This window comes from Malurus melanocephalus, unplaced genomic scaffold (genome assembly GCF_030028575.1).
Source record: "Malurus melanocephalus ecotype Western Australia unplaced genomic scaffold, MMel_1.1 scaffold_583, whole genome shotgun sequence".
Taxonomy (NCBI): domain Eukaryota; kingdom Metazoa; phylum Chordata; class Aves; order Passeriformes; family Maluridae; genus Malurus; species Malurus melanocephalus.
Window position 1 is genome coordinate 332,258 of NW_026623815.1, and position 14,585 is coordinate 346,842.

At 51.9% G+C, this 14,585-nt stretch overlaps 1 protein-coding gene across 1 annotated transcript in view; it reads right to left on the reverse strand.

Moving 5' to 3' along the window:
- Positions 1-11,116: 11,116 nt before the first annotated feature.
- Positions 11,117-14,585, reverse strand: part of SPRY4 (sprouty RTK signaling antagonist 4) — an 11,327-nt gene continuing 7,858 nt past the window's right edge. Inside the window, exon 2 of the mRNA XM_057382730.1 lies at positions 11,117-12,659. Coding sequence (XP_057238713.1) covers positions 11,715-12,614 — 900 coding nt within the window. The 5' untranslated portion in view covers positions 12,615-12,659 and the 3' untranslated portion in view covers positions 11,117-11,714. The remainder of the gene's footprint in view (positions 12,660-14,585) is intronic.

Here is a 14,585-nt window from a genome sequence, read left to right on the forward strand (position 1 = left end):
AGGCAAAAATGTAAAAGAAGAAATTATATGTGTGTGTGTGTGCGTGTGTGTGTGTTTGTAGTGGGGACCGATCCCAAGGGCCGTCAGTCCGTGCTGCAGGGAATTGTTCTTTGTTTTCCAGGGAAGCGGTCCCGGTGTGAGGAAGCCCTCGGGGCGATGAGTGGCACCGATTGTTTTATTCCCGTCTCTGTCAGCGCTGCTTTCCCCGTGCCTGCCCCACGGGCTGGGGGCTCTGCCCAGGAGAGGAGCCGSTGCTGGGGACACCGGCACAGCCCCACCGCCGATTTTCCACTGGGTTTTATAAAATCTGGGATTTGGGAGCTGGTGGCTCCTGGCTGGCTGAGCATCGTGACTGCAGTCTGAGCACCAGTTCAAGGGCTGGGGCTGCCTCAGAGGTACCCAGAGGAGCCTGGCWGTGCACATGGGAGGAAAAGGGACTTTCACAAAGCCGTTCCCTTGATGTCAGTAATGAYTGATTSTGTCTGAACAGCAGATTCAGCYCCAGGCACCATCCCACCGAGGCACMGTCCTCTCTTTGGGTTCATCCTGCTGCCCACAGGATGCTCTGCTGCTTCTGCAGCCACGTGCAGTGGTAAAAAACAGCTCTGAAACCCTGCTTTGGTTCACTCTCTGTTTTATTTAATTGAGAATCTTTTTTTTTTGGTGGTGTTTTTAGCCTGGTTGGCAGCAGGGTCCCTGCCTGTCCCCCGGCCTGGGGCTCCTCTGGCAGGGAGATGTTATTGGTGCTGAAAGGGGCTGCTGAGACGTGTCCTTTAGTCGGTGCAAACATTGAATTATGACACTCACAGCTGGCATTTCAGGGTTTGTAAGTCCCTTGTCCCTTCCAAAGGATGTAATTTTGGGGGAAGCCTTTTYGGTGCAGCGCAATCATTACTGCAATAATTTCATTTCCAGTGCTTGTGGTGCAGAAACCAAGGGAAGCAGAGGGAGCAGGAGCAGCTCTGTGAGCTGACAGRTGGATCACATGTGCTGAGCAGAAAYGGSACTGGAGGTGTTGCTGAGCATTTCCAACCCATGGAATTGCTCCGGGATGAGGGAGATCCTGCTCTGCTCTGTCCTTCCTTTAGACCCCAGAAACTCCACAGCCTGTTGGAAGCTATTCCCTTGGGAAAAGGGCAGGGAAGGACAAGGTTGAGCTTGGGCAGTGTTTGTCCTGTCGAGGTGCTGGGTGGGACTCTGAGCTGAGATTTGGTGTCAAACACCATTTCAGAGCAGCGAATCCCAGACTGGTTTGTGCTGAACCTTATGGGTTATTTCATTTCCCTCCCTGCCATGGGTGGGGACACCTTATCCCAAATTGCTCCAAGCCCTGTCCAGCCTGGCCTTGGGCACTGCCAGGGATTCAGGAGCAGCCACAGCTGCTCTGGGAACCCTGTGCCAGGGCCTGCCCACCCTGGATAGGGCATAGGATAAATAGGATTTTATTTTATTTATTATCCCACAATCCTGTTTGTACTTTTATCTTTGCCTGTGAGGTTGGTACCGTGAGCCCAGGATGTGCCCATGTGTAGCCAGAGCTGTACTGGCAGCATGGATGAGATGTTCAGGGCTGGCCCTGGTTTGAGTGAGCCTGGGTGGCTTCTCTTGAAGCTGAGATCCTGTTGGGTGAGGTTTTCACATAAAATTGCTGTTCCTGGTTCCAGTCTGTGCGTTCCAATGTACTGGCTGAGCATCCTTCCCTCAGGCCACTGCGGGATTTGCCCAGCTCCGGCTCACCCAGGGGATGGATGGCATTTCCACCTGGGAGCCTGAGCCCTCCTGCCCTGCCCCAGGGGGACACTGAGCCCTCCTGCCCCTCCTCAGGGTGGCACTGAGCCCTCCTGCCCCTCCTCAGGGTGGCACTGAGCCCTTCTGCCCTGCCCCAGGGGGACACTGAGCCCTTCTGCCCTGCCCCAGGGGGACACTGAGCCCTCCTGCCCTGCCCCAGGGGGACACTGAGCCCTCCTGCCCTGCCCCAGGGGGACACTGAGCCCTCCTGCCCTTCCCCAGGGGGACACTGAGCCCTCCTGCCCTTCCCCAGGGTGGCACTGAGCCCTCCTGCCCTGCCCCAACAGGAAAACCTTGGCTCTGAAGTGACCACAGCTTGGGGTGATCACAGAATCACAGAACGAGATTGTTGGGGTTGGGAGGGACCTTAAAGCTCATCCAGTTCTGCCCTGTGCCACGGCCAGGGGCACCTCTCACAGGATGGTGGTGATGCCCATGGAGATGTGAGGCAGTGCTTGGGGTCCCAGGGCACATGGGACAGCCTGGGGAGCAGCACAGATGTGCTGGGAGAGCTTTACGATGCTAAAATGAGAAAGAATCAGATTTGAGAGAGAAAATCCTCATTTGCTGAAGGGCGAAATGAAGGAAGATGGGGAGCAGTYGTTTGCTAATAATAAAGAATGAGCTTTGACAAAGACCTTGTGTCCAGAGCTCTTTAACTTTTCCTGGCATTTCCCATCCATTCCATTGTTAAGCCCTTCGCCGTCGGAAAACAGCGCCGGGCCAAGGCGCTCGATGATCTCATCCCCGAGGCTTCTGCACTCGCCTCTGTTTACCCACCCCACAGCATTTGCTCCTCAGATTTGGTTTCCTACTTTGAAGAAAAAAAATAGGGAGGAAAAAGCAGGAAAAAAAAAAAAGAATTCTTTGATTTGTGCAGTGTCTCCCCCCGCCCCCGGCGCTGGGCTCTGAGGAAAATAGCACCTCGGTGGTTTTCAAGGAGAGGATGGACCACAGCGCATTCCCACAATTTATAAGAGGAGACAGGAAGGCCTCAGTGACTCATAAACACTAACAGATTCTGTGTATGAGCTTCTCTTTGTTGTTTGTTATCCTTAATTTCATGGTTTTCCTTCTTTTGAGCGTGTTTGTGTATTTTAGACGATGCCATCATTTTGTCAGGACACTTTGTGTGTGGTTCCCACACAGGAGCAATGCTGTCTGCCTGGTGGCTGGGCTCACCAAAATAAGGCAGCAGCCAGTGGGAAACCTTGAGGGCCCCGTTTGGTGCCATGTGGGTGCTGGGACAGCGAGGTTGGGTGGCAGAGACCCCTCCCCAGCGTGTGCCAACCACTGCTTTGCACAGGGAGTGTCAGACCCTCCTGCACAGGAGCAGCTCTGAGGGGTGTGCTTCAAGCTCTGTGGTCCAATGACCCTAAATCTGTCCCTCCTGGTCACTCGTGTGGCACTGGCAGGGTCAGTCCATCGTGGTCAGTGTGGCCTGGGCTGTGAACTGCCCTTCTGGGGTTGGCTGAGCCCTGTGCCAGCTCTCTGAAAGCTGGACGCATCTCCGTGTGCTTTTCCTGATTTAGGCAAAACCACTCATTTGTCAGAGGGCTGGCCCGAGTTTCCTTGAGCAGGGAGGTTTTCAGTGCTCAGTGTGGACAATGGGTTCATCCTGCCTTTGTTCCCCTTGCTATGCCCCCACAATGTCCCCTCTTTGCCATCGCAGTGGGCATGGCTGGGCACCCATCTGTGCCTCAGAGCTGTGAAATCCTGGCAGAAACCTCTTCAGACAGGGCAGGTCATTCATGTGAGGCAATTTTAATGAACCATCGATGGTTTGGGTTGGAAGGGACCTCCAGGATCWTCCATTTCCAACYCCCTGGCACAGGCAGGGCACTTCCACCAAACCTTTCCAGGTCTCTCCAAGCCCAGTCCAGYCCAGATTCTCAGTTTAGTTAAGTCCTGTGAGCAATGCTGAGCAGGGATGGTTGGATCCAKGAGCAGGGCTGGGCWCAGGGATYCCCASATCTCCTYCTGCTCCCCTCTGGATCAGGGAACAACATTAGTGCAGCTGTTAAAATACGCTCAAAAATCCAGAAACACAAGTAAGCACTGAACTTTCCCAAGGTGGCTGAGTAATCGTGTTTGCTTTAGCATTTTAGTCCCCCAATTACCCAAGCCAAGGATATTGCCTCTTTAAACAGAGTTCAAAAAGCCCAAGAATTTTTTATAAATAGCTCACATCCTCTTGATAACAGCCTGGCTGCTATTTATTGCCCACTTCCCCTCAGACAGACAGGTCAGAGGATTGAAAATCGCACTTCCCATGGAATCCAGAGGAACTGGGGTTTTCAGGTTCCTACAATTGTTTGTCATTCTGGGTTTCCTTTGCAGTTTACAGCGTCCAGCCAGGCTCAGCCTGCACAGGAGGGATCGTTAGGATATATTGCTGCACTCACAGAGCCCTAAACCTCATTTTCTGCTCCTGTCTTTGGGATCAGCAGGAAATCCCATTGCTTCCCGGCAGCATGAGGTCCTTCCAAGCCTTTTATTAAATCTCCACATTTCACTGAGCCCTCTCTGGTATTATTTTACATCCCCACCTTGCCTTCACTCCACAGCTGTGCGGTTAAAACTCTGTCCTGCTGAAAGCAGGTGGGAGCTGCTCCCTGATGCTTCCTTGGCTGTGTGGAGAGGGAGCTGCAGGCTCAGGAACTGCAGAGAATCCTCAGGGAGCTGGGGTTTGTCCTGCTCAGAATCCACATTGACCCAACCCTGCTGGCTGTGCACCAATCCTGGACTTCAGCCTCTGTGGAATCACAAAATCAAACAGAATGGTTTGGGTTGGAAGGGACATTAAAGATCAGGCAGGTCTAACCCCCAGTACAGCTGGAGGACAGACACCTGTGGAAAGAAAAAATATAAATTTGGTTGTTTTCCTAAAGAAAATTTACAGGAATATCAGGAGCCTGGAAGCTCCCTGTGAYAGTGCAGCAGTGGGATGAGGCTGCTGCTGAGGAAAACAGAACTGCAGCTYCTCATCCTCAGAGGTGAAAGATGGTGAAAAATGGGCACTGGTGGGACTCCAGACACGTTAGGCCATAGATCTTGTGGGGCTGCAAGTGGAGATCTGTGCTAATGGCTCTCCATGRAAAGCAGTTAAATACCAGACCAACAAGAATGGAGTTTAATTCATCCATCCTTCAGTGTCTCTTGGGCAAGGCAGCTTCCCTGAAGGGACAACATCAACAATTTCCCTGCCAGCTCGGAGCAGGGCGTTTCTGGGGTGGGATTTTGCTGCTCCACACATGGCTGGAGGCTCCAGAGCCGTACCTGGAGYGAAGGGATGAGGTGCAGAACGTCCCAGATTCTGAGAATCTCGTGTTTGTGATGAGGAACACCCGTTACATAATGGCACCATCATCACAGACATACCTGGCTCTGAGCAGAACGGGGCTGCATGATTTATTCATCAGAGTTCCTTCATGCAGAAACTTCTATTTATTCCCTGTTGTAAGGGCAGGAAAATGTCAATGGAAGCTGCAGCGGTGTGGTGCCAATGGGAAGTGCGTGGTGCTGTCTTCCCTCTGTTCAGGAATGCTGAAGAGTAAACTTTTTAGGCTTTTTATGGAGCAATTCCTGTGCCTTTGTGTTGAGACCCTGCTGAAAGGCTTTGCCTTGACCTCTGTAGCCGTCTCCTCCTTCCCCTGGAAAGTTTGGTGTTGGGAACCCCCTCTGAAGGGCCATTCCCAGCTCCCTGAGGACATCCCTGAATTTTACAGCACCCAGCAGGGGCTGGAGCAGGGACCCAGAGCTCCCAGGAGAGGTTGTTATGGCACGGAAATGAAACAAAGTGCAAAGGCAATTTATCTGTGTCCTGACCATTTGTCTGCTGCTCACTCAGAGGCCAAACTGCATCCCTGGGTGCCGTGGGCTGGGCTGGAGCCTGTGAGGAGCCAGCTCTGTGTCTGCCTGGGGAATGGAGCTCTCCCTYCTGCCTCAGCCACCATCACCCCATTCCCACACCAGTAATCCCAGTTTGGGATGTTATTATTTACTGGGGAATGGCGCTGTGGGAGCAGTGCAGATCTCCTGCCATGCTCACCCAGCAGCACCCCTGCAACCCCAAGACATGAAGGAAAAGCTTCTCGATCAGCAGCATGGTTTGAAGACTTTTAATAACCTTTTTTGTTGTTGTTGTTGTTGTTATTGTTAAAGACAAGCCAGTCCTTGAATCCCTTATCCAGTTTCCATGTAAACACAGCCGAGGTGCTCGCTAAGGGACACCAAACAATCCCCCTCTGGCTCCTTTGTGCACCTGTGCACATGGTGGGAAAACGTGTGTAACTGCGAAGAATTTTAAAAAAAATTATTTTACTGGAGAAGCTGGGGCAGTTGGTGTCAGGGGCTTCACTTCACCATGTGCTGGGGATGCTCTGCTGGGGCAGGGTTGAGAGCCATGGGGGCTGTCTGTGGGGTTTTGGGGGTCCCATTTCGCCGTCCCCAGGGCCAGGTGCTGCAGTGTCCCTGTGCTGCCAGAGCCTGGCTCTGGAGCAGAGCTCTGCTGCTGTTCCTGCTCTCCCCAGAGMGCTCCAGGGTTGTGTTCCCCCAGCTCTCACCAGGGTGGAACGTGTCCTGCTCCCCGGCCAAAACACCCACCTGAGAGCTGCCAGGGCAGGACAAGTTASGGTTTATTTTATTTGAATTGGTTTAGAATTTATTTTTCATGTGGAGCTGTATTATCACAGTGTTTGCTTTCRAGGGTGGGTGTAACCTGTGCCCAGCAGTGTTTGCTCTCCCCATCCCCTCCTCCCRTTGCTGGCAGCGCTCACATCTCCTCACATCTCACCCAGAGTGTTTTCTTAAACCTTTGGGAAAATCTCATCCTTTTATCAAGTACATGTTTTAGAGAAATAGTTTAAAAGGGAATTAAAAATTAGGTTTTTATYCCATTACACAGAATCCCAGAAYGGTTTGGGCTGAAAGGGTCCAAGGGATGCAATCTGCTCAATCAGGTCATTCATGTCCRTAAAGTCATAATTTCTGTAAATTTMATTCTCTCAGAACTGATACATTGATTGAGGGTATTTTTGGTGCTTTGATTGACCAGAAATTCCCTTTCAGTCTGGAATCCAAGAGCTGGGCTTGCTTTGGGGTTTGGGAGCTCTGTTGTACTCTTAACTCTGTGCATCTCTGTGCCATTCTATAACATGTGCTTGTGGAGTTGGAGTTGGCTTCCTTTGAGGGTCAATTATTGATAACGGTGTAAAAAATTATTTWAAAAACCCTGATAATTCTGACAGATTAAAAAAAAAATATTACTTTAACATCTACTACTCAAATCAAGCAGCGTGCTCTGGTTCACTTCCAGCAAAGAGACACGAATGTCGTGTTGGTATTTTTAAAGCTTTATGTGCAAGACATCAGTTGGTGTTGCCAAACTCTGATTTAAATTTATACATCCTGGCTCAGCCTGTTTGTTCAAAAAAAAAAAAAAAAAAAAAAAAAAAAGGAAAAACCACTACCAGCATAATAAATTCAGTATCTTTTCCTTATTGCAATTTTTTTGGCATCAGATATCGTGATCCGCACAGTGTAGTTATTGTCTCTTTATCTGATTCACTGACTAATTCAACATTATTGTTTCAATAATATTATTTCAGGCCAGGTAACACACTCAGGTTAMCTCTGTGATGACACAAAACATGGCAGGGCTTCCAGTGAGTCACAGCTCCACAGTGTGTGCAAATAAATAACAGGAATGGTGAAAAATAACCCGGATCCTGTATTTTTAGCAGTCCGGGGTGATGCTGGTGACACACGAGGAGCTGGGGGCAGGAAGGGTGGTGGGTGCTGCTGGGTGSGAGCCYCAGGATGTGGCTCAGGGGCTGAGCAGGGACCCAGGAACTGGTCCTTGGCAGTTTTTTGTCCTTTTTTCCAAGGAGGTGGGAGATTCTGGCTGTCCCCGTGGCTGGGGGAGCCTGGGGTGGGCTGGAGGGTGCTCTGCACCCACAACAACCCCAACAGGGCTGTTCTGGTGTGGGCAGCACAGCTCCAGGGAAGGAGGAGCAGGAGAGCAGGAATGGGGCTGAAAGGTCGAGGGAGGCTCTGGGATGGGGTCRGCACAACCCCRCTGACTTTGGGGTKGTTCCTTTAATGTCCATCCCATTGTCACTCTGGGATGGGGTCAGCACAACCCCACTGACTTTGGGGTTGTTCCTTTAATGTCCATCCCATTGTCACTCTGAGGGCTGACCCCGTGGAAGGAGCAGACTGACTTCAAGGGGACAGAGCAGGGAGAATTAACTGATGAGCCCCTGAAGTGCCAGGCCATGGGGCAGAGCAAGCCCAGCATCACCCTGAGCTCCTTGGCAGGGCTGGAGAGCACMAAATACCCAATTCTGGGCCACTCTCTGCATGTATTTTTAGCATAATWGCTATAAACTTTCTTGGGATTTTTTTTTAAAGAACCACAACAGCCATTTATATATTTAACAATATATATTTATATATATATATAATTTCTAGATCAGTACATTCATCAGTACTTGTTTTTCTTCACAAACAGAAGAACTCTTACAATAGTAGACTTTCTAAAATAAATACTATTAAAATAGAGCTTCAAAATAAATATTCTATACAAAGAAAAACCTTCTGTGGTAACTTTTCAGGGTGTACATGTGAGGGGGTGGGAAGAGAAGGGGCAAATACTTCTGAATGTGGGAGRGGAAGGGAATACCCAGTGCTGGGGAAGGGTGAGGGCTCATTGGGGTGGCAAAGCCGGTGCCCAGGGAGCACCRAATTTGGGATCTGCTCTGGCACACGGCGGGCACAGGGCTGTGGTGAAGGGTGTTTGTGTGTTGGGGCAGCTCTGGTCCTGCTGGGGACGTGGGGTGGCATTGCCAGCACCCTCAGGCCCTCCTTTCCTGCTTTCTGGGCCGTTGTGTGGGGCACAGGGCATGAACACCCTGGCATCAACCTGCTGCAGCAATTAATTAGCAGAGCTGCAGCAATTAATTAGCAGAGCTGCAGCAATTAGCGGTGCAGGTGCCCTGCCATCCTCTTCCTCCTCCAGTGCCTGGCACCTGGCTCAGGGTAACCTGTCCCTCTGCCCTCCTGTCCTCTGTGCCCTCCATGCCCTCTGTGCCCTCCCTTCTCCATGGCCATCCCAGCATGGCATCGCTGCTTTGTGCTCGTTAGCAGCTGTCCCTTCGTTAGCAGGGGCTGTGAGCCATGGGAGGAGGGCAGAGCTGCAGGGCTGTGACACGGTGGCAGGATGACACAGTGACATGGTGACAGGGTGGCACGGTGACACGGTGACAGGGTGACAGGGTGACAGGGTGACACGGCACCATGCCCGTGGTGATCTCGGGGGTGGCAGGAGACCCAAGTACCTTCAAAGGGCACGGGGGGATGGATTTCTGGGATGGGCAGGAAAGGGAATAACCAACAGGAGCCGTTCCCTCCACCAGCAGAGCCTTTCCCAGGGCTCAGCACCACCCTGTGCCCGGGGCTGGCAGCTGCTGGGGCAGGGTCCGGCGGTGTGCCAGGAGCCCAGCGGGCACGGAGGGTCACTGTGCCCCCCGAGGGGACAAGGAGGGTCACTCTGCTACACTGACCACTGCTCTAACACATCCACAACGCAGGACAGGCTCCAGCACCRCCTTCCGGGGCTTCATTTGCAAACCAAACTGACAGAGAAATAGTTTACAGCTATGTACAGCAAGAGGAGATCCGTGGGGGGCTGGGGCTATGTACATGAGTGTAGATTGGCACAGTGGCGACCCCTCAGTGCTGCCTTTGCCCGCCAGGACCGTGCAGCCAAGCCACGGGCTCTGCCAGCACAAACTTTCAGCACAGATTCCCCAGGAACAGCCAGGGACAGGGGGTCAAGAAGGCAAAGCAGCCGTGGGTGGAGGCCATTTGGACAYGTGTGGTCCCAACAGAGGAGGGCAGCAGGTAAATTCCTCTCCTGCTGCCGTTTCTAGCTTGCTTGTATCTTAGGAAAATGRTTTCTCTTATTAAATACAATATCTGATACATTCAGCCAACAGTTCAGCTAGTTTGGGGTTGGTTTTCCTTTTATCTTTTCCCCTCCAGTTTGTGCAAGATAATAAATACAGGTCCAGATCCTCACCTGCCTCCTGGTGCCCACACACARGTAACACGAGGCTGCCCGAGAGGAGTTGCTATCTGTAACACACATTAAATCCTTTTTTCTATGATCCGACATGTACAAGCTAGCAAACATTATAAATATAAAAGTTTGTTGGGGTTTTACTGGTTTGTTTTTTAACTCCCCCAATCAATAAATATCTACAATTCAACTGAGCTAAACCCCAAGTCATCCAGGTGAGCTGAATTCTGCAAGTCCCATCAGGACGCTCCTGCCAAGCCCCAGGCAGCGGCTGCGGCGCAGCCAGGCCAGCGGGATTCCTGGAAATGCTACATGAGCTCTGCCTATTGCTTATCTAATTAGAGATGACATTTCACTGTCACTGCTGTGCATTTACCGAGGAAATCTCCTCTAATTAAAAACACAAAGAGAGACCAGGTCAGTTTTCTGCATGCAACAAGTACCTACCGACTCATTAGAGTGTTGCATGTTTGGACCGAGATTCTTGTTTAGCACCTTGTAGTTGTCAAGAGAGAGGGGTTGCAGCATCCTTAGGGAAGGCAGAACCGGCCCCAGGATGAGTGCACGGACAGAGCCAATAATTGCGTACTGAAAACCACGGGCACATTCGTTAACTGCACTCTCTTCCTTCCCCTGGCTTTCCCTAGTGTGTGTTAACACGAAAATAAACATTAAAAGCATTCTTTACATTTAAAAAGACACTTTTGTACAGAAGAGGCAAAAGTCCAACAGCAGCAATAGGGGTGGGGGAATGGGCTGTACTTCAAGCAAATGCCATTCGCCCCCAAGACAAAAACAAATCTTGATATTCAATGAGCAAAGAAGAGCTTGTTCCAGGAGAGGGAGGTACTGGATTGAGATCCCTAGAAAAATCCACCTAAGCGTTGCACACTTAGGTTTGTGTGACTTTACCAGAGCTGCAGAGGTTGAGAGAACCCAGCCCCGCCCGTGTTCGCTTTGCGGCGTGAGCGAAATCCCCTCAGCTCCGGCGCTGGGGAAGCGGCATCGGCCAACATCCTCCCCGAGCGGGGCTGCTCTGTTGATGGAAAATTCATATTCCATTGAGTGAAACCCGATGCTGTGGATCAGCTTACAGGCAGGAGGACCCGGTGTTGATACAACTGCCCGAACACATCCTGCTGCAATTCCTCGTGGGAGGAGCAGCCCTGCCACCATCTTGCTTTAGAAAGAGGGTCCAAACCAGYGGGGCCGGGTGGGATAYGCCCCACGGCAAAAGAYCCTTCAACAAAGGAAATGTAGCTTYGCKTCTGGTTCAGAAATCTTTGAGGGRCACAGAAAGCTTTTGAGAAACAYGTACTTGGTGTGCAACCAGCCCTTGCAGTGGTGTGCAGGAGGGAAGGAGGGTGCAGGGAGCTCCCCCGTCACCTTCAACAGGCTGCTAGGAGCGAGTCGGGGTTTGGAAGGAGAGAGGAAACAAGCAGCCCGCCCCAAATGCGAATTCAAAGCAGCTTTTTGCAGCTGGGAATGGGGATTGGTTGTGAGGCTGTGGCTGCCAAGCGAGCAGTTAATGGTTCCTGTGGTGTGCAGGCCTGGTGAGCAGCCGTCTGTCCGTCCAAGCCGGGAGCTTTTCAGCAGCTGTACTTCATGATGTACATCGGTTTGCAGCCTTCACTCTGCATTATTAACATTCCTCCTTTGGCCCYATCTATTTAAATTGCGACCAGTTCCAAAAACCCTGAATAACCCAAAGTGCTTCAGTTTGTGGAAATAGTTGCTTCTGCTTTCTCCGAAGGCAAGAGACGAACGCTCTCCTCAGAACACAGGTTATTAAAAAGAGCCGCCACCACCCAGCTCCGCGGAGCACCCTCCCGCTCCCAAACTACTAAAAGGGCTTTTCTGGCCCTTTGCTCTCRGGCAACGCCTTGCAAATGACACTGTTTGTGTTTTTGCACCTGCAGCCGGGCCGGCTCACTCGGTCGTAGCATCGCTGGGACAGCTTGACGCAGCCGGTGGCGGGCAGGTAGCAGAGCAGGCAGGGCAGCACCAGGGACAGGGCGCCCATGAAGGACCAGCGGGCGCAGCAGTTGGACTGGGAGCAGGAGCAGGGGTGGTCGGCGCACGTGCCCTCGTCGTCCTCGTTGGTGCAGTGGTAGAAGACGCCCTTGACCAGGCACATGCAGGTGGAGTAGTTGACCAGGTTCTGCGCCGAGCACAGACACTCCTGGTTGCACACCCAGCACGAGGGCAGAGTCCTGGGCAGGGCGCACTCCTTGCACTTGCATTTGCCACAGGCCTCGCACAGCAGGAAGTGCTTGTCCAGCTCCTGGGACCCTCCAGYGGGGCCCTTCAGCTCCAGGGGTTTGCAGTTGATGGCCTTGGGCTGGATGCGGACGGCGCGGGGGGACGATTGCTCGGCCACGGGCACCGGGGCCATGTGGTCCAGGAGCCTTTGGTCTGACGAGGTGCTGCTGCTGCTGCTGATGGAGCTGGGGCGCCCGCTGAAGGAGATCCAGGGGTGGGTGACGTCCTGCTCGCAGCGCTGCGGGTGCTGGCCGGTGCTGCCCGCTTCGTGCGGGGCTCGGGGGCGTTTCTGGGCTGGCGGCTGGGCGGCGCTGGGGTTGTCGGTGTAGTCGTTCTCCATGTGCGTGGTCTTCATCTGGTCGATGGGCAGGATGGTGAGCGGGTGCTGCAGCCGCCCGTAGGGGATCCGACTGTCCAGCAAGGGCTGCACCATGGCCGAGTTGGGGACCACGGTGATGTTGTGRGGAATCCGGGGCTCCATTGAGACAGCAGTCTGACTACTGGGGGAAATCTGTGCTTAAGGGTCCTGGGGGAAGGGAAGGAGAAAGAAAAGGGGTGGGGAGAGAGAGAGGGTGTCGTTATTGAGGTGTCCTGCAAGCCCAGCCCAACAGGGCTCTCTGCTGAGGCTGGTTATGGTGCTGAAGGTCTCCCAAGGCAAACTGRGGAGGCAGAGCACTCAGGTACAGAGTGCCTCACTCCTCCTTTTCTGCTGTGCTCCCCTCCCTGATCGTGGCCATCCACAGCTCCTCCAGCCCTGCGAGGGCTGCGGTCACTGCGGGCTCCTGAAGAGCCCATTCATGGTTTTTACTGAGGGAGAGCACATCCCGGGGCTACTGGTGCTCAGTCACAWGTGGATTTGTCAGCAAACTGCCTGAAATGGCTTCTCTAAACTCTGGAGGTTTTCCCCAGTTGACCCTGATCTCCAAAAACTCTGATGAAGGATTGTGGCTTGAGGAAGCACTCACCTGGCACGGAGCTGAGTGTGGGGCTGAGCACCTGTCCGTGCTGCCCAAGGATCTGCCTGTGGGAGGATGGCTCGATTATTTTGGGGTGAAGTGTCCCCTCTCCATGGGGAGCTGCTCRTTCCAAAGGCTCCTTTGTCCCTCCCGTGGGAGGTGGAAGTGCTTGCTCAGCACCTTGCCCGGTGAGAGCCGAGGATGCAGCTCCCAGGAGAGCACCCACACGGCTCAGGCTGGATCCATCACCTCACACAGGTAATGAGACACTTGTGCAGCCCACTAAGTGCACTAATGTTTAGCTGAAGTGCTGTTTACCAGCCGCTCTGGCTGAGCCATCATTGCCGCAGTTTCTAATTTCATTGAAAGAGTGCAATTTATCCTGGAGTCAATCCAAAGATTCAGCAGTGGCGTAGGACAAGAAACCACAGGAAGTAACTAAACTTAAATCAAAGAACGGAAACGACTCGGTTCAAATTTAGAAAGTGCACATTGTTTTCTAGTAGATGTGCCATTTCCTCACGGGGTGACCTTTATTCATAAATAATATAATGCTGGAGATCAGTTGAAAGAAGGGGTAAGTAAAGCTTCGGTCGCAGGAGGGGTAAAGCTGCCGGTATCAAGAAAAAGGAAATAGTGAACAGCTTAAGGCACTGCCAGTTGTTTGTGTTCAACAAACAAATTAACCTTCCCCAACAGCGTGAAAGATTCGGACTTGGCAGCGCTGGTTTAACAGCTGGACTCGATGATCCTAAAGGTCTTTTCCAACCTAAATGATTCTGTGATTCTATGRTTTTARTACCACAGCAGTGGGGAWAAGTCAGGGAAAAACKKCATCCAACTACAACCAAGTAATGCATGAAAAGTGTGTATGAGTGAGAATTTCTGCAAGGGCACATCTGCCCCTAAAATTAAAACAACGCCTCAAAAATCGGAGCATGAACGAATTCCACATTTTTGGAAGGAAAAAAGGGAAGCCCATTTTTACCCCTTGAAAAATGCCAGCAGAGTTCACTCTCCTATTTGTAAATCGTTGCTTTGATGGATCACTTGGCATTCGGGGCTGGGGCGGTGCCAGTTCTCCCGGGATCAGTGGGAGGAAGGGCGGGCAGGGGCCGGAGCGTGGGCAGGATGGCACATGGTGGGTCCAGCCTGCTGGGCTCCCTTTGTCCCCCACACCACAYCAGCAGGAAGAGATGCTTTATTAGCAGTAATGATGATTATTGTCATGCAGCCCTTATGCTGCTTCTCTTCCCCCGGTTAAAATTCTCTGCTGGGTCTTAGCCATTCATTTGGAATTTTTTTTATTTCATTATTCATAGTTTGTTGACATCCTGACTGGAGGAACAAGAGAGTTTATAAAGCATCTCTTCCTAGTTACTGTATGTAAAAAACAAAGAGAAGCAATGATTCTGACAACTATAGGGTGTGCAGAGGGAAAAGAACTTGATTTTCTTTTGTGCATCAGAATCCAGTGTCATGATATAAAAAGTATT